Source organism: Orcinus orca, chromosome X, assembly GCF_937001465.1.
Source record: "Orcinus orca chromosome X, mOrcOrc1.1, whole genome shotgun sequence".
Lineage (NCBI taxonomy): Eukaryota > Metazoa > Chordata > Mammalia > Artiodactyla > Delphinidae > Orcinus > Orcinus orca.
In genome coordinates, this window is record NC_064580.1 from 65,323,580 (window position 1) to 65,345,885 (window position 22,306).

At 36.6% G+C, this 22,306-nt stretch overlaps 1 protein-coding gene across 6 annotated transcripts in view; it reads right to left on the reverse strand.

Annotated features, from left to right (window-relative positions):
* Positions 1-22,306, reverse strand: part of ABCB7 (ATP binding cassette subfamily B member 7) — a 139,941-nt gene that overhangs the window by 44,200 nt on the left and 73,435 nt on the right. For 5 of the 6 annotated variants that reach the window (XM_004283812.4, XM_004283813.4, XM_004283814.4 and 2 more), the window contains 8 exons: positions 5,081-5,213; positions 3,947-4,215; positions 3,308-3,396; positions 3,128-3,215; positions 2,078-2,252; positions 1,015-1,172; positions 290-453; positions 1-130 (listed from right to left, as the gene is read on the reverse strand). In XM_004283812.4, coding sequence (XP_004283860.1) covers positions 1-130; positions 290-453; positions 1,015-1,172; positions 2,078-2,252; positions 3,128-3,215; positions 3,308-3,396; positions 3,947-4,215; positions 5,081-5,213 — 1,206 coding nt within the window. The remainder of the gene's footprint in view (positions 131-289; positions 454-1,014; positions 1,173-2,077; positions 2,253-3,127; positions 3,216-3,307; positions 3,397-3,946; positions 4,216-5,080; positions 5,214-22,306) is intronic. The other variant, XM_033412929.2, reaches the window with a different exon arrangement.

Here is a 22,306-nt window from a genome sequence, read left to right on the forward strand (position 1 = left end):
CTGAGGTACCACTCCCACTGCCCTCCGAAGGCTTTCCAGGCTCACATCTTGTATATTTTGACCAGCAAGGTAAATGTTACCCTTTTGAGGCTCATAGAAGCGAAACAACAGCCTCACTATTGTGCTTTTCCTGAAATAGGAGACAATGAAAGGTTATGTAGCTCCAACTGGCATTAGGGAGCCCCTATTTTAAACCACAGTCATCATTTTATTATGACACATAAAAAAATATTACAATGGGAGTCAGCAATCAACAATGCAGAATTTTATAAAGAACTAAATTACCTACCCTGACCCACTACCTCCTACAATGGCCACTTTCTTTCCTGCAGGAACTTCAAAAGATATTCCACTAAGGACTTTCTGTCCTTCAATGTATTCAAAATGCACATTATCAAAGGCCACCGTAGCTGTCTGTGGTGTGATCTGAAGGGGAGATGCCATCGCTTTGTCCTAGCAGGGAAGAGAAAAGAAAAAGCCACTTTACACACCTCCTAGAGTACAGCTATGCAATTTTCTAATTCACAGAGAGAAAAAGGAAAATAAAGGGAAAGGAGGAGGTTTATAAGTGGAGTTAGACCACTTCTAAGCATGCTTTTAAAAATGTTTTTTCACTCTTCACTGTTAAGGGTAAAAATCCCGAATGCTTTGATTTCTGATAAATTTGTTTTGGGGGTAAAGAGGGATGGTGGGCAGGGGAGAAAGGAGGTTGACAATGTGAGGAGAGGCAATCACATTTTATATCATTATTAGCAAAAGTAAATCAGGTGCAAGTACAAATATAGAAGTTAACAAAATTTAGCTTCTAGGTATAATATTCTTTGCTAATACTGTAAGGTTTCTAAACACAGAAGTAAAAGCTGTAACAGCCTTTTAATACACATGATAGTCCCAATTCCTGCAAAAGAGAAATTAGTTTGCTAATATGGTAATGTAAAAATATTCCCCCGGAATAATACCATTAATGAGATGATGCTTATATGCTTTTAAAAAGGTACTAAATAGGTTACTTACTTTAATTCGGGTGTCTACCTTGAGTAGAGTAAACAAGGTGTTCATATCTATAAGTGCTTGTCTAGTTTCTCTGTATACAGTTCCCAGAAAGTTAAGGGGCAATGAAAGCTGAAAAAGCAGTCCATTCACCATTACTAAATCTCCAACAGTAAGGGTACCTTAATATGCAGTTGGTAGAAAAAAAAAATTTAGATGTTATGAACTTTCCAGTTTAAGATAGAAAAGTTTACAGTTTACTACTGTGGAATACAGTTCAAAATGTACATAATCAGCAACTCTTAGGCCTACTCAAATTCCAAAGCATTTTAATCCATGATTTAGGAAAATAGGGAACTAGATATATGCTAACTGGAATGGCAAAAGCCCACCCATACACAACACATAATATATAAGTAAAAGAGAATGGCTTAAGTGAGGAAAGAAACGGAAGGCTGAAAATCTCTCCTTTCTTCCTAAGAAAGTTCCTTGTAATGTAAAATAGAAGTTTTTTAAAGTATAAATTAAAAAATTGGAGCAAATGGATATCATGATTGGGAATTGATAAACCATGTATTAAGGTCTCAGTGAATGAATAAATCCTAACTAAGCAAGCAGGTTACAGAAAAGAGGCACAGATATTATTTACTTTTGCAATGTTTTGCAATGAACAACTAATAGAAAAATTAAAAGGTTACTAGTAATTTTTATATGACTGCTTGCATTTCAGTCCTTTGGACTAAATACTAAATTAATTACATTTCTTTCCAGGTCTACAAGAGAAATTAGAAATATCAGATGCTAAAAAGAAAGTTACTCCGAAAAGAATCAGGTTGTAGCCCCACAAACAGTAATCCCAATCAATGAGAGAACCAGTGCTAAACTTGTAGTGTTAAACAAAGGAAAGTAAAAAAAACATCATCATGTAATCAAGAAAACATATTCTGATACAAAAATGAAAGTACTCCAAGGATGTTATAGCACCTTATTGAATATGCTTTATGAGACTAATATACACATTTATTTCATTAATCTTTATAAAGGTTAAGTAAAACATAGACTAATGTGAAAACCACATATCCATTACCTGCCACAATTCCCTGACTGGCGAGCACCATTATGGCTGTTAAACCAACACTGAAAATAGCACTTTGACCAAAGTTCAGCATAGCCAGAGTAGAGGTACTTTTCAATGAAGCAGTCTCATATGTCTTCAAAAATCCATCATATCTTTGTGCTTCATAATTTTCATTATTAAAATACTACAAAATACATAAAAATAGTAACTACATACAACTATAATTGGAATTTAATCTCTTAAGTGATTAGAATCCTTTTCATGGATACAATTTTGTACTGCATACACCATTTTAAAAACTGACTTTCCATATATTGGACTATGGTACTCCTGCAGTTTTCCACAATGGACAGTATTTGAAAAGTCCATAAAATTCATCCCCCAAACATTTACTGAATGCCTAGTTAATTTAAACCCAGATCTAAAAAAGCTGTCAATGGCACTTCCTTCACAAAGCCTTGCCTTGATCCTCTGGGACTCTGAATTGACAATTCTCATTGCCCCCACCACATTACACCTTTCTCATGTAGCCACTTGCATACTTTACTTTAACTCTCCCAGTGCTTAGCAAATTCTGGGGAGGCAAGGATCAAACAGTAATCATTGTTTTTACCACCCTCCCCCATTACAGGACTTAGCATAGCGCTTTGCACACAAGAGGCATTCAGTAATATTTGTTAAATGGAAAAATGAACAGATAAATGAAGTAGTGAAATGAATTATGAATGAATTATGAAATGAATTAGTGAAAAACACTATGCTAGGCAGCATGAGGGATAGAGTCAAGAACTTAGTGTGCATTCTGAATCAAGATGCTAACCATACTGTCACTACTTATAAATTAATTCAGAAGGTAAAATTCCGATGGTGCCACACAAAAAATGTGGTAGAAAGGGCAATTTCTAAACAAAAGAAAAACAATAAAGTACAATTATTTCATCATACCTAGAGATCCTATACTAATCTGCAGCTCTAACTTACAGCACCTATTCAATTAAATGGCAGAACAAACCTTAGTGTGGTGTGAAAGGAAGAGGAAAGTAAAATTAAACATATTACCTTCACAGTTTCATAATTCAGCAGCGAGTCTATGGCAGCGTTACCTGCATCATTATCTGCTTTGTTCATCTCTATTCTAAATCTAGTTCTGTAAGACAAAGATTTGCATAGGCATGGAATGTTTGCTACAGAAGCATAACTAATTTCTGAACCTTGACTGACCTCTGGGGGATACCTTACCTCCACCGTGTGACAGCAACTGTGAATGCTGTGTATGCACCAAGTGTCCCAAGGGTCACCAGTGCAAACTGGGCACCACATCTATAATACTGGAGAAGGCAAAAGAAGAAATGAGAAACAGTCATTGCTCTTGCCAAATAGTTTATAATATACACTAGCAAATTGCAAAGATTTTAATTAAAAAATATGTTGGTATAAAGTTGTATATATGAAAAACTGAGTGAGGAAACAAATACCTTAGAAAATCAACTTTAAGTTATATGCATACTTTTAATTATAAAATATGAAATTGCCTAAAATGCTACAAATGGTGAATAGAAAGAAACCTAGATAATCTGAGCATACCAGTCCAAAGCCATATACCATAATGTCTGTTAACAAAAAAACTGCAACCACTAGCTAAATGACTGACCTATGTGTAGAACTGAACAGCTCTTTACAATAATAACATGATCAAGACTTTGGACACAGTCCCTTGAAGCTTGTGGAAAAATAATTAAACAAACTGTATAACCCTTCTGGCACCATGGGATTTTGCTTTCAAATCATAAGCATGCAATAGTACAAAAGCTTCAAGTACTAAATAGCTACTAACAAGAATGTAAGATAAAAGCTTGCCATGAAAAATGTTTTACTTACCAAAACACCACTGACAAGGGTCACCTCAAACATGATGGGAAGAAGATTAAACACTAAAGCACTCAGGACAAAACTGATACCCCTTGTCCCTCTGTCAATAGCCTTTGACAAAGCTCCTGTCTGTCTGTTCAGGTGGAAAGCGAGATCCAGGTTGTGAAGATGGAGAAAGACATTTTTGGCTATTCTTCGGATTGAATTTTGTGCTACCTTGCCAAATACTGCATTTCGAACTTCATTAAAAAAGGCAGCTCCAGCTCTTGATACACCATCTAGCAATACAATCAAGAAAAAGTGGGGTGTAAAAATATTAGAATCGTTGGAGTATAAAAACGTCAAGGGCTCAGAAAATGTTTGTACAATGAATGACTATATCACAGAATACTTACACTAAAAGAAACCTAGAAAATATCTAGCCTACTGAGTATCAATCTTTCCACCACCATGAAAACTTTTCATTGTTATTTTTTCCCATAAGATTCCAAATGTTGAAAGATTTTTCCAAGTAACAGCAGCCCATAAGGCCTTATTGTGGATAAATGTACAGTATCTGTTGAGGTTTTGTGACCTAATTCAATTCCCCCAAATAACAAATGATAAAATCGAGATCCTGAAAAATCCAAGTGCTTTGACTAAGCATGCCCCAACTCAGGTCTGAGTTTCATAAAGTATCCTTTCTACTGCATGGGGACACAAAGCACTATATTCTGTTCTTTACAAATTGTAGATTTGTGTCATGGCTATTGAATATAATTTAATAACACATTAATACAGGTATATCATTATGCAGCAATTTCCTATTCAACGGCTAACAACAACAGCAAGAAAATAACTAGCCTTACTAAAAAAATACCTTATAAGGAGCCTAACTATTAGAAGCGGTTGTTATGAATTTAATGTCTTACTTCATGTTATTGTTTTCTAGAACTTAGAAAATGAGACTTTTATTACAGAATTTTTGGAAAGTATATCATACAAAGAATTTTTTAAAAACCACACATCAAACAAAAAATCTCACATAAAACAAACAACCAAAATGCTAAGTTGTGTTTGTGGTGAAAAGGTCATATGCTCAAATATGATGAAACCCTCTTGAAGAAAGTCAACACCTGTAGACAGATTAAAGAACCAACATACAGCCAATGAGAACTGCCGTTGCCATGGTTGCAACTGTATTTGGTGCATCACTCAGGTTCAGCATGTTTCCCGACATCTGGTTGAGGCTGTCTACAGCATATTTAAACATGAAGGGAACCACAATATTCATAGCCTAAAAACAAAAGCAGCAATTATCAATCATATGCAAATTATGTATTCATAAAAGTACAAATATTTACCTTAAATTAGTATTTATGGGAATGTTTAGATATTAACCACTTACTAGTATTGGAATGATTTTCCCAGTTTATAAAGATAAAATCTTTGGCAGTGGGAGAGCTGTCATTTCAGGATTCCTAACTCACACTGACTGCCATGTTAATATTCATTTATAAGCTATGTGCATTAGTCAAATGCTCCTGCCTCCATGAAATCGCCCCTGATCATCCATTCAAAAATGCTTTCTCCATTATCTAAAATCCTACAGAGCTCATAACACTTACAGCAAACTGCCTTATACTGTAGTTATTTGTGTATATAAGTACAATGCTTTGTATATAGCAGGTATTCAATAAATATATGTAAGATTATTTATTCACCAAAATAATGGTAAAACTGAAATTATACAGCAAAAAAGGATCTCAAAAGCAGATAAATTACAAGTATCTGTAGCTGATTCACCATTCAGGGGGAAAAAAAACCCAACACTGATAGATCTATTTGCCCCAGAAAAAAATCCCTTTGCTCCAACACCATACAAAAGAAAACCCAGGAGGTTGAGGAAGATGGCAGAAGACTTAAGATGTGGAGATCACCTTCCTCCCCACAGATACATAAGAAATACATCTACACGTGGAACTGCTCCTATAAAACACCCACTGAACACTGGCAGAAGACCTCAGACCTCCCAAAAGGCAAGAAACTCCCCATGTACCTGGGTAGGGCAAAAGGAAAAAGAATAAACAGAGACAAAAGAATAGGGATGGGACCTGCACCAGCAGGAGGGAGGTGAGAAGGAGGAAATGTTTCCACACACTAGGAAGTCCCTTCACTGGTGGAGAGTGCAGGTGGCGGAGGGGGAAAGCTTTGGAGCCACGGTGGAGAGTGCAGCAACAGGGGTGCGGAGGGCAAAGCGGAGATATTCCCATACAGAGGATCAATGCCGACCAGCACTCACCAGCCCGAGAGGCTTGTCTGCTCACCCACCGGGGCAGGCGGGGGCTGAGAGCTGAGGCTCGGGCTTCGTTCAGAGTGCAGGGAGAGGACTGGTGGCGTGAACACAGCCTGAAGGGGTTAGTGCACCACGGCTAGCCGGGAGGGAGTCCGGGGGGAAAAGTCTGGACCTGCCCAAGAGGCAAGAGACTTTTTCTGCCCTCTTTGTTTCCTGGTGCGCGAGGAGAGGGGATTAAGAGCACTGCTTAAAGGAGCTCCAGAGACTGGCGCAAGCTGCGGCTTTCAGCGCAGACTCTAGAGACGGGCATGAGACGCTAAGGTTGTTGCTGCCACCACCAAGAAGCCTGTGTGCAGGCACAGGTCACTCTCCACACCTCCCCTCCCGGGAGCCTGTGCAGCCCGCCACTGCCAGGGTCCCGTGATCCAGGGACAACTTCCCTGGGAGAACACATGGTGCGCCTCAGGCTGGTGCAACGTCACGCTGGCCTCTGCCACCACAGGCTTGCCCCACATCCAAACCCCACCCTCCCCTAGGCCTGAGTGAGCCAGAGCCCCCAAATCAGCTGCTCCTTTAACCCTGTCCTGTCCGAGGAAAGAACAGACGCCCTCAGGCGACCTACACGCAAAGGTGGGGCCAAATCCAAAGGTGAAACCCAGGAGCTGTGCAAACAAAGAAGAGAAAGGGAAATCCTCCCAACAACCTCAGGAACAGCGGATTATTCCTCCACAATCAACTTGATGTACCCTGAATCTGCGGAATACCTGAATAGACAAGGAATCATCCCAAAATGAGGAGGTGGACTTTGGGAGCAAGATAGATTCTTTCTTTCCCTTTTCCGCTTTTTGTGAGTGTGTATGTATATGCTTCTGTGTGAGATTTTGTCTGCATAGCTTTGCTTTCACCATTTGTCTTAGGGTTTGTCCGTCCATTATATTTTATTTTTTACTTAAAAAATCTTATTTTCCCTAATAATTATTTTTTATTTTAATTATTTTCTTTTATCTTACTTTATTTTATTTTATCCTCTTTCTATTTTTTCTCCCTTTTATTCTGAGCCGTGTGGATGAAAGGCTCTTGGTGCTCCAGTGAGGAGTCAGTGCTGTGCCTCTAAGGTGGGAGAGCCAACTTCAGGACACTGCTCCACAAGAGAGCTCCCAGCTCCACGTAATATCAAATGGCGAAAATCTCCCAGAGATCTCCATCTCAATACCAAGACCCAGCTTCACTCAACGACCAGCAAGCTACAGTGCTGGACACCCTATGCCAAACAACTAGCAAAACAGGAACACAACCCCACCCATTAGCAGAGAGGCTGCCTAAAATCATAATAAGGGCACAGACACCCCAAAACACACCAACAGATGTGGACGTGCCGACCAGAAAGACAAGATCCAGCCTCATCCACCAGAACACAGGCACTAGTCCTCTCCACCAGGAAACCTACACAACCCACTGAACCAACCTTAGCCACTGGCGACAGACACCAAAAACAATGGGAACTATGAACATGCAGCCTGCAAAAAGGAGACCCCAAACACAGTAAGATAAGCAAAATGAGAAGACAGAAAAACACACAGCAGATGCAGAAGCAAGGTAAAAACCCACCAGACATAACAAATGAAGAGGAAATAGGCAGTCTACCTGAAAAAGAATTCTGAATAATGATAGTAGAGATGATCCAAAATCTTGGAAATAGAATACAGAAAATGCAAGAAACATTTAACAAGGACGTAGAAGAACTAAAGAGGAAGCAAGCAACGATGAACAACACAATAAATGAAATTAAAAATACTCTAGAAGGGATCAATAGCAGAATAACTGAGGCAGAAGAACAGATAAGTGACCTGGAAGATAAAATTGTGGAAATAACTACTGCAGGGCAGAATAAAGAAAAAACAATGACAAGAACTGAGGACAGTCTCAGAGACCTCTGGGACAACATTAAATGCACCAACATTCAAATTACAGTGGTCCCAGCAGAAGAAGAGCAAAAGAAAGTGACTGAGAAAATATTTGAAGAGATTATAGTTGAAAACTTCCCTATATGGGAAAGGAAATAGCTAATCAAGTCCAGGAAGCACAGAGAGCCCCATATAGGATAAATCCAAGGAGAAACATGCCAAGACACATATTTATCAAACTAACAAAAATTAAATACAAAGAAATCATATTAAAAGCAGCAAGGGAAAAACAACAAATAACAAACAAGGGAATCCCCATAAGCCTAACAGCTGATCTTTCAGCAGAAACTCTGCAAGCCAGAAGGGACTGGCAGGACATATTTAAAGTGATGAAGGAGAAAAACCTACAACCAGGATTACTCTACCCAGCAAGGATCTCATTCAGATTTGATGGAGAAATTAAAACCTTTACAGCAGGCAAAAGCTGAGAGAGTTCACCACCACCAAACCATCTTTAAAACAAATGCTCAAGGAATTTCTCTAGGCAAGAAACACAAGAGAAGGAAAAGACCTACAATAACAAACCTAAAACAGTTAAGAAAATGGGAATAGGAACATACATATCGATAATTAGCTTAAATGTAAATGGATTAAATGCTCCCACAAAAGACACAAACTGGCTGAATGGATACAGAAACAAGACACATACATATGATGTCTAAAAAAGACCCACTTCAGACCTAGGGACACATACAGACTGAAAGTGAGGGGATGGAGAAAGATATTCCATGCAAATGGAAATCAAAAGAAAGCTGGAGTAGCAATTCTCATATCAGACAAAACAGACTTTAAAATAAAGACTATTACAAGAGACAAAGAAGGACAGTACATAATGATCAAGGGATCGATCCAAGAAGAAGATATAACAATTGTAAATATTTATGCACCCAACATGGGAGCACCTAAGTACGTAAGGCAAATACTAACAGCCATAAAAGGGGAAATCGACAATAACGCAATCATAGTAGTGGACTTTAACACCCCACTTTCACCAATGGACAGATCATCCAAAATGAAAATAAATAAGGAAACACAAGCATTAAATGATACATTAAACAATATGGACTTAATTGATATTTATAAGACATTCCATCCAAAAACAATAGAATACACATTTTTCTGAAGTGCTCATGAAACATTCTCCAGGATAGATCATATCTTGGGTCACAAACCAAGCCTTGGTAAATTTAAGAAAATTGAAATTGTATCAAGTACCTTTTCCGACCACAACATTATGAGACTAGATATGAATTACAGGAAAAGATCTGTAAAAAATACAAACACATGGAGGCTAAACAATACATTACTTAATAACCAAGAGATCACTGAAGTAATCAAAGTGGACATCAAAAAATACCTAGAAACAAATGACAATGAAACCACGACGACCCAAAATTTATGGGGTGCAGCAAAAGCAGTTCTAAGAGGGAAGTTTAGAGCAATACCATCCTACCTTAAGAAAAACGAAACATCTCAAATAAACAACCTAACCTTGCACCTAAAGCAATTAGAGAAAAAAGAACAAAACAACCCCAAAGTTAGCAGAAGCAAAGAAATCATAAAGATCAGATCAAAAATAAATGAAAAAGAAATGAAGAAAACGATAGCAAAGATCAATAAAACTAAAAGATGGTTCTTTGAGAAGATACACAAAGTTGATAAACCATTAGCCAGACTCATCAAGAAAAAAAGGGAGAAGACTCAAATCAATAGAATTAGAAATGAAAAAGGAGAGGTAACAACTGACACTGCAGAAATACAAAAGATCATGAGAGATTACTACAAGCAACTCTATGCCAATAAAATGGACAACCTGGAAGAAATGCACAAATTCTTAGAAATGCACAACCTGCCGAGACTGAACCAGGAAGAAAGAGAAAATATGAACAGACCAATTACAAGCACTGAAATTGAAACTGTGATTAAAAATCTTCCAACAAAGAAAGCCCAGGACCAGATGGCTTCACAGGTGAATTCTATCAAACATTTAGAGAAGAGCTAACATCTATTCTTCCCAAATCCTTCCAAAATATAGCAGAGGGAGGAACACTCCCAAACTCATTCTATGAGGCCACCATCACCCCGATACCCAAAGCAGCAAAGATGTCACAAGAAAAAGAAAACTACAGGTCAATATCACTGACGAACATAGATGCAAAAATCCTCAACAAAATACTAGGAAACAGAATCCAACAGCACATTAAAAGGATCATACACCATGATCAAGTGAGGTTGATCCCAGGAATGCAAGGATTCTTCAATATATGCAAATTAGTCAATGTGATAAACCATATTAACAAACTGAAGGATAAAAACCATATGATAATCTCAATAGATGCAGAAAAAGCTTTTGATAAAATTCAACATCTGTTTATGATAAAAACCCTCCAGAAAGTAGGCATAGAGGGAACTTTCCCCAACATTAATATAGGCCAGATATGACAAACCCACAGCCAACATCCTCCTCAATGGTGAAAAACTGAAACCATTTCCACTAAGATCAGGAACGAAACAAGGTTGCCCATTCTCACCACTATTATTCAACATAGTTTTGGAAGCCTTAGCCACAGCAATCAGACAAGAATAAGAAATAAAAGGGGGCTTCCCTGGTGGTGCAGTGGTTGGGAGTCCGCCTGCCGATGCAGGGGACATGGGTTCGTGCCCCGGTCTGGGAGGATCCCGCATGCCGCGGAGCGGCTAGGCCCGTGGGCCATGGCCGCTGGGCCTGCGCGTCCGGAGCCTGTGCTCCGCAACGGGAGAGGCCACGACGGTTAGAGGCTGCGTACCGCAAAAAAAAAAAAAAAAAGAAAGAAATAAAAGGAATCCAAATCGGAAAAGAAGAAGTAAAGCTGCCACTGTTTGCAGTACATGATACTATACATAGAGAATCCTAAAGATGCTACCAGAAAAATACTAGAGCTAATCAATGAATTTAGTAAAGTAGAAGGATACAAAATTCATGCACAGAAATCTCTGGCATTCATATACACTGATGATGAAAAATCTGAAAGTGAAATAAAGACAACACTCACATTGCAACAAAAAGAATAAAATATCTAGGAGTAAACCTTCCTAAGGAGACAAAAGACCTGTATGCAGAAAATTATAAGACACTGATGAAAGAAATTAAAGATGATACAAATAGATGGAGAGATATACCATGTTCTTGGATTCGAAGAATCAATATTCTGAAAATGACTCTACTACCCAAAGCAATCTACATATTCAATGCAATCCCTATCAAACCACTGGCATTTTTCACAGAACTAGAACAAAAAATTTCACAATTTGTATGGAAACACAAAAGACCCCGAATAGCTAAAGCAATCTTGAGAACGAAAAATGGAGCTGGAGGAATCAGGCTCCCTGACTTCAGACTATACTACAAAGCTACAGTAATCAAGACACTATGGTACTGGCACAAAAACAGAAATATAGATCAATGGAACAGGATAGAAAGCCCAGAGATAAACCCACACACATATGGGCACCTTATCTTTGATAAAGGAGGCAAGAATATACAGTGGAGAAAAGACAGCCTCTTCAATAAGTGGTGCTTGGAAAGTTGGACAGGTACATGTAAAAGTATGAAATTAGAACACTCCCTAATATCACACACAAAAATAAACTCAATATGGATTAAAGACCTAAATATAAGGCCAGATACTATCAAACTCCTAGAGGAAAACATAGGCAGAACACTCTATGATATAAATCACAGCAAGATCCTTTTTGACCCACCTCCTAGAGAAATGGAAATAAAAACAAAAATAAACAAATGGGACCTAATGAAACTTCAAAGCTTTTGCACAGCAAAGGAAACGATAAACAAGAGCAAAACACAACCCTCAGAACGGGAGAAAATAGTTGGAAATGAAACAACTGACAAAGGATTAATCTCCAAAATTTACAAGCAGCTCATGTAGCTCAATATCAAAAACACAAACAACCCAATCCAAAAATGGCCAGAAGATCTAAACAGATATTTCTCCAAAGAAGATATACAGATTGCCAAAAAACACCTGAAAGAATGCTCAACATCATTAATCATTACAGAAATGCAAATCAAAACTGCAATGAAAAAAAAAAAAAACTGCAATGAGATATCATCTCACACTGGTCAGAATGGCCATCATCAAAAAATCTACAAACAATAAATGCTGGAGAGGGTTTGGAGAAAAGGGAACACTCTTGCACTGTTGGTAGGAATGTAAATTCATACAGCCACTATGGAGAACAGTATGGAGGTTCCTTAAAAAACTAAAAATATAACTACCACACGACCCAGCAATCCCACTACTGGGCATATACCCTGAGAAAGCCATAATTCTAAAAGTGGCATGTACCAAAATGTTCATTGCAGCTCTATTTACAATAGCCAGGACATGGAAGCAACCTAAGTGTCCATCATCAGATGATGGATAAGGAAGATGTGGCACATATATACAAATGGAATATTACTCAGCCATAAAAAGAAACGAAATTGAGATATTTGCAGTGAGGTGGATGGACCTGGAGTCTGTCATACAGAGTGAAGTAAGTCAGAAAGAGAAAAACAAATACCATATGCTAAAACATATATATGGAATCTAAGGGAAAAAGAAGTCATGAATTACTGAGGGGTAAGACAGGAATAAAGACACAGACCTACTAGAAATGGACTTGAGGATATGGGGAGGGGGAAGGGTAAGCTGTGACAAAGTGAGAGAGTGGCATGGACATATATACACTACCAAACGTAAAATAGATAGCTAGTGGGAAGCAGCCGCATAACACAGGGGAATCAGGTCCGTGGTTTGTGACCACCTGCGGGGTGGGATAGGGAGGGTGGGAGGGAACGAGACGCCAGAGGGAAGAGATATGGGAATATATGTATATGTATAACTGATTCTCTGTGTTATAAAGAAGAAACTAACACACCATTGTAAAGCAATTATACTCCAATAAAGCATTATTAAGAAAAAAAACCTCAATGAATATCAAACTATCCTTTCAAATACCAACCTATTTCTCCATGAGAATACACAGAAAGAAAGGAAGAAAGAAAGAAAGACAAAGAAAGAAAGAAAGAAAGAGAGAGAGAGAGAGAAAGAGAGAAAGAAAGAAAGAAAGAAAGAAAGAAAGAAAGAAAGAAAGAAAGAAAGAAAGAGTATAATGCTTTCATATATTCAAGACAAGTTAGTCAATCACTCACATTTCACATTTTCTACAAAGTTATACTATTACAAACACCAAGCATCATTTAGGAATAGCAAGTTGGTAAGACTGGCAAAGCTTTCTTTGAAGAAATTAAATTCATATACATTAATATCATGTGAAAACAATTTTATAAGACTTAAAAAAATACTGAAATCCCAGCTCTCGTTAATATTCCACTATTATATCATTTATCTTTATTAAACAGAAAGAATTTATCATCAACAAGCCTAAGTTTAGCTACAACTGACAGGAGCTATGTAAACCGTACCAATCAAGATTGCAAAGTAAGGTATACAATTGTCTTAGCAACCAAGCAGGTACTCAAATATTCAATATCATTAAAATAGACAGCAAATGTTGGAATACTTTTAAAATGTAACACTATGGAAAAAATTGCTTAAAACTTTAAGATTTATAAGTTCCCAAATATAATCTAATAGAATAGCAGGTTTCAAGTAGTATAAATTTCTCAGTTTTGATTCCCATATGATCATATGTCCTCAGTCTTCCGCTTCTACTTGAAATGGTCTCCCTACCAATTTACCCCTCCACTTCTCTGTTCTTCAAAACCCACTTTGAATCTCATTCCCATCATGATGCCTTCTCTAAAACCTGCAGCACTTTTGGCACTTTCCATTTTCCAACCCCTCATTTTTATAGTTTAAACCACAGTATTTATAATTTTTATTATATATTTATCATTCACTTTGTCTTCAGGTGCATGAAGACACCTTCATGAGTGAAACCTTTTGCAGCAAACAAACATTTTGTGAACAGCTATATGAGTCAGATATGGTGCTAGGTACCTTTCACAAAGGTAAGAGCTGAATGAAATAAGTCTATGAAATGGGTATTATCCCTATAATTGAGAAAACTCAGGTTCTGTGAGGTTTAATGACTTGTTCAGTAAGCAGCAGAGCTAGGATTAAAATCCAGGTCTCTCCTGAAATTCAGAATTTTTTCCTGTATACCATAGCCACATCAGCAGTTTAATAAGGCAGGGACAACATTATTTTATTACTTTTGCAGCCTAAAATGGATACTCTCAAATGCAATGCTTAAACCAGTTACAGTTGAAAAGTATGGCATAAGTAATTTAAATAACTTTGAAGAGATTCCAGGTTCTCCATATAAGGCCAAATCCCCTCACTTGCATTCCAATACACTTTCTTGAGTGGGAGAAAAAGTGATAGTTATAGCTAGCACGCAATTCTCACAACACACAGCCCATTATATCTTTGCCACAGAGTGAGTCTGACTGAAACTCATGTATCACCAGGAAAATTGTGCAATTTTTTTTTGAAAATGTGTTTGCATTTGGTCAAATTTGGGAGCATCCTTGTAAGTATGTAAAGAATGTGAATGTCATCTGCCTGTGTTTTCACTGGCAGGAAAAGGGCAGTTAGCATAGCACTAGGAACACAGCACTACCTGTAATGATAATTGTTGATTACTGTCAGTTTTCCCATAAAAGTAATTTTTTAAAGAAAAGGAAAAACACCAAAGAAATGGAAAGGATATACAGATGTTTTTATTAGTATATACATGTGGGTTCCATTGACGTTGTGATATTTTGGGGATGGGGGGGTGGCAAATATTGGTTTTCCCTAATATTCTGCTTTCAGCAGAACTAGACTTAAATCACCTCAGACAACTGTGAATTTTTAAAAACTTTTTATTTTGAAATAATTATAAGCTGACAGGAAGTTGCAGAAGTAGTACAGAGACTCATAACTTCACCCAGCATCTCCTAATGATGACATCTTATATAGCTGTAGTTCCATATCAAAAACAAAAATGTACATTGGCACATTACTGTTAACTAGGCTACAGAACTCATTCAGTTTTCATCATTTTTAAATGTGTATTAGTGTGTGTGTGTGGTTTTATGTGTCATCTCTGTGGTTCCATGCAATTTTATCCCATGTTCAGATCCATGTAACCATCACCACAATCAAGATACAGAACTATCCCCTCACCACAAAAGAACTTCCTTGTGCTACCTCTTTATATTCCTTCATCAAGGATGATGCATATATCAATAGCTCATCTCTTTTTATTGCTGAGTAGTATTCCATAGATGTAACAGAATTTATTCAACCACTCATCCCTGAAGGATATTTTGGTTGTTTCTAGTTTGGGGCTATTATAAATGAAGATTTTATGAACATTTTCATAAAAGGTGACCATAAAAGGTGGTCATAAGTTTTCATTTCTCTGGGATAAATGCCCAAGAGTGTAATTGCTAAGTCATATGGTAAGTCTACACTGAACTTTTTAATAAACTGCTATACTCTTTCAGAGTGGCCATACCACTTTATAGTCCCACCAGTAAAGTATGAGTGATCCAGTTCCTCTGCATCCTCACCAACATTTGGTATCATCACTATTTTTTAAAATTTTGAAACTATTTTAATAATAGGTGTATAATGATATTTCATTGTGGTTTTAATTTGTGTTTCCATAACAGAAATGATGTTGAACATCTTTTCATGTGCTCTCTGATGAAATATCTGTTTGTGCCTTTTGTACATTTTACATTTGGATTGGTTTTTTGCTGTTGAGTTTTAGGAATTCTTTATAGATATTCTAGATATAGGCCTTTGTTGGTTATATGATTTGCAAATATTTTCTCCTAGTCCATCGCTTGTCTTTTATCTTCTGAGGTGCCTGAACTCCTACCCCACCTAGCAGTTGTAAGGAGTCCCTTTCCCTAGGAACAAATGGAGGCCAAGGTAAGAACCTGGACTTTCACCTGCACTTGCAGTAATGAGGCATCCCCACTGGAGCAGTGCCACAAGAGGCCTGCTAAACAGAAGATTTAAATAAGATCCAGAGTCTCATAACATAATATGCCAAATGTCCAGGTTTCAATCAAAAATCACTCATCATCCCAAGAATGACTAAGATATCAACTTGAATAAGAAAATACAATAAATAGACACAAACGTTAGAACTATCTGACAAGAATTTCAGAGTAGCTATCATAAAAGTGCTTCAAGGAGCATTTATGAACATGCTTAAATCAACAAAAATAGAATGTCTCAGCAAATAAATAGAGGACATAAAAGAAGAAACAAATGAAAAATCTGAAACTGAAAAATATAGCTGAAGTTAAAAAAAAAACTTGAATGGATGGGATCCATGGCAGAATGGGGAGGACAAAGGAAAGAATCAGTAAACTTGAAGATAGAACAATAGAAAGTACTCAATATGAACAACAGAGAGAAAACAGACTTAAAAAAAAAAACAGTAAACAAGACTCAGGAACCTATGGGACCATAACAAAAGATCCAGTATTCCTCTTCAGAGTGCCAGAAGAATGGAAGTGTGAAACTGGAAAAAGTATTCAAAGAAATAAAAAAATCCTCTATTTTGGCAAAGACAAACCCAAGAATTCAAGGAGCTAAGCAACTCCAAATAGATATAAACTCAAAGAAATCCACACCAAGACACATCATGATTAAATTTCTGAAAGCTAAAGACAAAGAAAAAAATCTTAAAAGAGCTAGATACAAATAATATATTAAGTATAAGGGAAAAACAATTTGAAGACAGTAGATTTCCAGGGAAGCTAGCAGGAAGTGGCACAACATTTTTCAAGTGGTAAAAGAAAAGAACTGTTAACCTAGAATCCTATAACCAGCAAAATTAGCCTTCAGAAATGAAAGGAATATCAAGACATTCTCAGATTAAAGAAAACTAATAAGAATTAATCACCAGCAGACCTGCTCTAAAAGAACTGCTAAAGGAAATTCTTCATACACTTGGGAAATAGAAGCAGAATGAATCCTGGAATATTAGCAATGAAGGAAAAGCAACAGAAATAGTAAATATCTATGCAAATATAGTAGCATATTCTTCTCTTAAGTTCTTTAAAATATGTTTGATGGTTAAAAGCAAAATGTAGAACACTGACTGATGGGGTTTTCAATGTATGTATATGTAATACGTAAGATGACTTGTAAACATAAAGAGGGAAGGTAAAGGGACTTAGAGGGCAGGAAGGTTTTTACATTCTACTTGAAGCGATAAACTATTGATTCTTCGTAGACTGTGAAAAGTTAAGTATGAATATTGTAATTCCTAGAGCAACTACTAAAAAATTATACAAAGAGATCGACCAAAAGGCACGATAAATTAAAATGGGATAGTAAAACCTGTTCAAATAATGCAAAAGATAGCAGGAAAAGTGAAACAATGCAACAAAATAAAGAGGCAACTAGCAGATAATAAAATGGTATACCAAACTCCAAATATATCAATAATTATCAATACAATTATCAATATATTATAATAAGCAATACAAATGAACAATTATTAATGTAACAATATACAAGCAATAAACAACTGGAAACCAAAATTTAAAAAAATTTACAACACCCCTCCCCACAAAAATAAATCCTTAAGTTAAATCTAACCCAGGGTTTCTCAACCTTCAGCACTACTGACATTTTGGTTTAGATAATTCTTTCTTATGGGAGGGGCTGTTCTGTGTACTTTAGGATGTTTAGTAGTGTCCCTAACCTCTACCGACCACAAGCTAGTAGCACTCCCCAGCCCCACACAATTGTGACCAATAAAAATGCCTCTAGTTACTGCCAAATGTCCCCTTAAAGGGCAAAATCCCCTCTGATTGGGAACCACTGATCTAATCAAAGATGTACAGTGTCTGAAAGCTACAAATGCATATGAAATAAATCACAGAAGATCTAAATAAATGGAGAGATATACTGTGTTCATCAACTACAAGAATCAACATAATAGGGACACCAATTCTCCCCAAACTGGTCTAGAGATTTAATAAAAATCCATCTAAAAATCCCATCTGGCTTCTTTGTAGCTACAGACAAGATTATTCTAAAACTCTATGGAAAAGCAAAGAAACTAGAATAGCCAAACAATTTTGGAAAAAGAAATTGGAAGAATCACACTACCTGTCTTTAAGACTTACTATAAAGCTACAATAATGAAGACAGTGTGGTGGTGATAAATGGAGAGACACATAGATCAATGAAACAGAGCAGAGTCCAGAAAAGGATGACATTCCACTAATCTATCTATCTGAGAATCATGGCTCCCTAAACATCTCCATGTAGTAATATCCAGAACCTGTGAAGATGATACTTTACATGGCAAAATGGACTTTGCAGATGTGATTAAACTGAAGAATGTGAGCTGGGGAGAGTATCCTGGATTATCTGGGTGGGCTGAATATAATCAAAAGAGTCCTTATAAGAGGGAAGTAGGAGGGTCAAAGTAAAGAAAAAAGATACGACTACAGAAGCCAAAAGTCAAAATCAAGAAGATTGAAGATGCTGCTGGCTTTAAGATGGAGGAAGGGGCCTGAGCCAAAAATGCAGGTGACTTCTAGAAAAAGCTGGAAAAGGCAAGGAAATTGATCCTCTCCCAAGAGCCTCTGGAGGCAGCACAGTCCTGCTAAATGCCTTTATTTTGATCCAGTGAAACCTAATTTTGGACGTCTGACCTTCAGAAATATAAGATAATAAATTTGTGTTGTCTAAGCTATTAAATTTATAAGTTGTTACAGCAGCAATAGGAAACAAAGAAAATTCAATGAGGAGAGGAGAGCCTTCATGTAGGAACAACTGGACAAAACAATGAACCTTCATTTAAACTGGATACAAGAATTAATACAAAATGGAGCATGGATCTAAATGTAAAAGGTAAAAAAAATAACTTTTAGAAGAAAACATAGGAGAAAATCTTGATGACCTTGAGTTAGGCAAATAGTTCTTAGACATAATAAAGCATAATCCATAAAGAAAAAAATGAACTGAAACATATCAAAATTTAAAACTTTTATTCTATATAAGACACTATTAAGGGAATTAAAAAACAAGCTACAAGGACTTCCCTGGTGGTCCAGTGGTTAAGAATTTGCCTTCCAATTCAGGGGAAGTGGGTTTGATCCCTGGTCAGGGAACTACTATCCCACATGTCACGGAGCAACTAAGCCCACACGCCACAACTATTGAGCCTGCGTGCCACAAACTACAGAGCCCACGTGTTCTGGAGCCCATGTACCACAACTAGAAAGAAGCCCACGTGCTGCAACAAAGAGCCTGTGTGCTGCAACTAAGACCTGATGCAGCGCCTCCACCCCCCAAAAAAATGAGATAAAGAAAAACAAGCTACAGACTGGGAGAAAATATTTGCAAATTATATATCTGAGAAAGGTCTCGTACAGAATATATAAATAACTCACTAAACTCAACAGTAGAAACAACAGCCCAAATAAAAAATGGACAAAACACTTGAACAGAAACTTCACCAAAGTGGATGTATGGATGGCAACAAAGCACATGCAAAGTATATTAAAACCACAAGATACCACTATATGCCTGATGATACCAAGTGTAGTAAAAGAAATGAAGTAACTGAAACTCTCATATATTGGTGGTGGCAGACAAAAACAGCCACTTTGGAAAATAATTTGGCAGTTTCTTATAGAGTTAAAAATACACTTACCGTGACCCAGCAATTCCACTCCTAGGTATTTATCCTAGAGAAATGAAAACTCAGATTCACACAAAAACCTGTACTCGTGTGTTTATAGCAACTCTAGTTATAACTGTCAAAGGGTGGAAAGAAACCACATGTCCATACGTGGGTAAATGGATAAACAAACTCTAGTACATCCATACTATGGAATACTGCTCATTAATAAAAAAGAATAACTGATAGAGTCAATGACTTGGATGAATGACAAAGGCATTATGTTGAATTAGAGAAGCCAGCTCAAAAGTTTATATATGATATGACTCCATTTATATGGTATTCTCAAAATGACAAAGCTATAGTGATAGAGGACAAATGAATGATACCTAGCAGTTAGGGGCTTGGAGAGGGTATATCTACAAATGGGTTACGCAAAGGAGATTTCTGGGGCAATAGCACTTTTCTGTGTCATCCTGACTGTGACAGTAATTTTACAAATATACACATGTGTTAAAAATTATAGAACTGTATATCAAAAAAGTACATTTTATTGCATGTATATTAAAAATAAAGCCCGTATCACAGGTCTCATCCCATCTACCTCCCCTAGTGGCTGGAAATGTCTAAAAATAAAGTTTGATGATAGTGTATTTCAATAAAAAGTGACTCAATATGAAGTTTCATACCCCCTTTCCTTTCTGAATTGAGAAACTGGTTATTTTTACTAGATTATAACCATGTGACAAATGGTATGTTTCATCTATAACTGCATTGTACCCATTAACTTAAGTACAAAAGAAATAAAGGGACTTATTCTCACAAAACCTTTTTCTTTCACAGATGAAAAAGTTTAAATCACATATATAAATAATCTGCTAAACTCTTTAATTTTCATAGAAACTGGTATATCATTAGGAAATTGAATTCATTTAATTTTAACAGGCAAATGTACAATTTGGGACACTGATTGAAGAACAGAGTTAAGGAAAAAGTAAAATCACCATAAAGAACAGTCAAAAGTATGCTGTATCTATATGATGCCAAAACATGGTCAGTGTGCTGAGGGTCTCAAATTCCGGATTTTAAAATGACTTTTCCCTTCCTGGTCATAAAAGTATTATCTATCTCATCTGAGGAACCCAATTCTTTCAGAACTTTTAATACCTAAATTTCTCAATAATTAATCTCTTTTACAGCAGCCTCTGATAATTAAGGGCTCTGTAACTAGTGCTGCTCAGAAGGGTCTAATATATGTGAAGAGGTAAAAGGGAATTTTGTTTCTTTGTTTAATTACCTCTCTGGTCCCTAAAAGATCAGAAGGAGAGAAAGAAAGAACAAGAGCACTAAAGGGAGATCTGATTAGCAAGGCAAAACAAGGAGAATAGAAAACTGGATAAAGTACTTATACAATTGGTAAAGACCATCTCTTACAGAAAACAGAGATAGAGGGAACATTTCCTAACTCATTCTATGAGCCCAGCATTACCTTAGTACCAAAGCCAGATAAAGACACCACAAGAAAGGAAAACTATAGACCACTATCTCTCATGAACAGACCAAAAATTCTCACCAAAATATTAGCAAATCAAATCTAATAATGTATAAAAATAATTATACAATATGACAAAGTGGAATTTATTCCAGGTATGCATGGCTGGTCCAACATTGAAAAACCAATTAATGTAATTGATCACATCAACAGGCTAAAGAAAAAATAGGATATTTTATCAATAGATGCAAAAAAAGCACCTGAAAAATCCAACATCTATTCATTATAAAAAAAAAAACTGTAAGCAAACTAGGAATAGAGGGGAACTCCCTCAACTTGATTAAAACATCTACAAGAAAACCTATAGCTAACAACATACTTAATGATGAGAAATTAGATGCTTTTACCCCTAAGACTGGGAACAAGGCAAGGACGCCCTATCTTACTGCTCCTGTTCAACATGGTACTGGAAGTCCTTAGCTAATGCAATAAGACAAGAAAAGGAAATAAAAGGTATACATGTTGGGAAGGAAGAAATAAAACCATCTTTGCAGATATGATTATCCATGTAGAAAATCCAAAAGAATCAATAATAAAAAACCTCCTGAAACTAATAAGCAGCTCTAGCAAGGCTGCATGTTACATGGTTGCAAGGTACATAGCTAATATACAAAAGTCAATCACTTTCCCATATACCTCCAATGAACAATATGCAATTTGAAATTAAACATATAACACCATTGAAATTAGTACCAAAAATTATATATACATATAACAAAACATGTACAAGGTCTACATGAGGAAAACTATAGAACTTTGATAAAAGAAATCAAAGAACTAAATGAACAGAGAGATAGTCCATGTTCATGGAAAGGATGACTTAATATTGTCAAGATGTCAAACTTGATCTATATATTCAATTCAGTCCCAATCAAAATCCCAGCTAGTAATTTGGTAGATAGGGGCAAAGTGATTCTAAA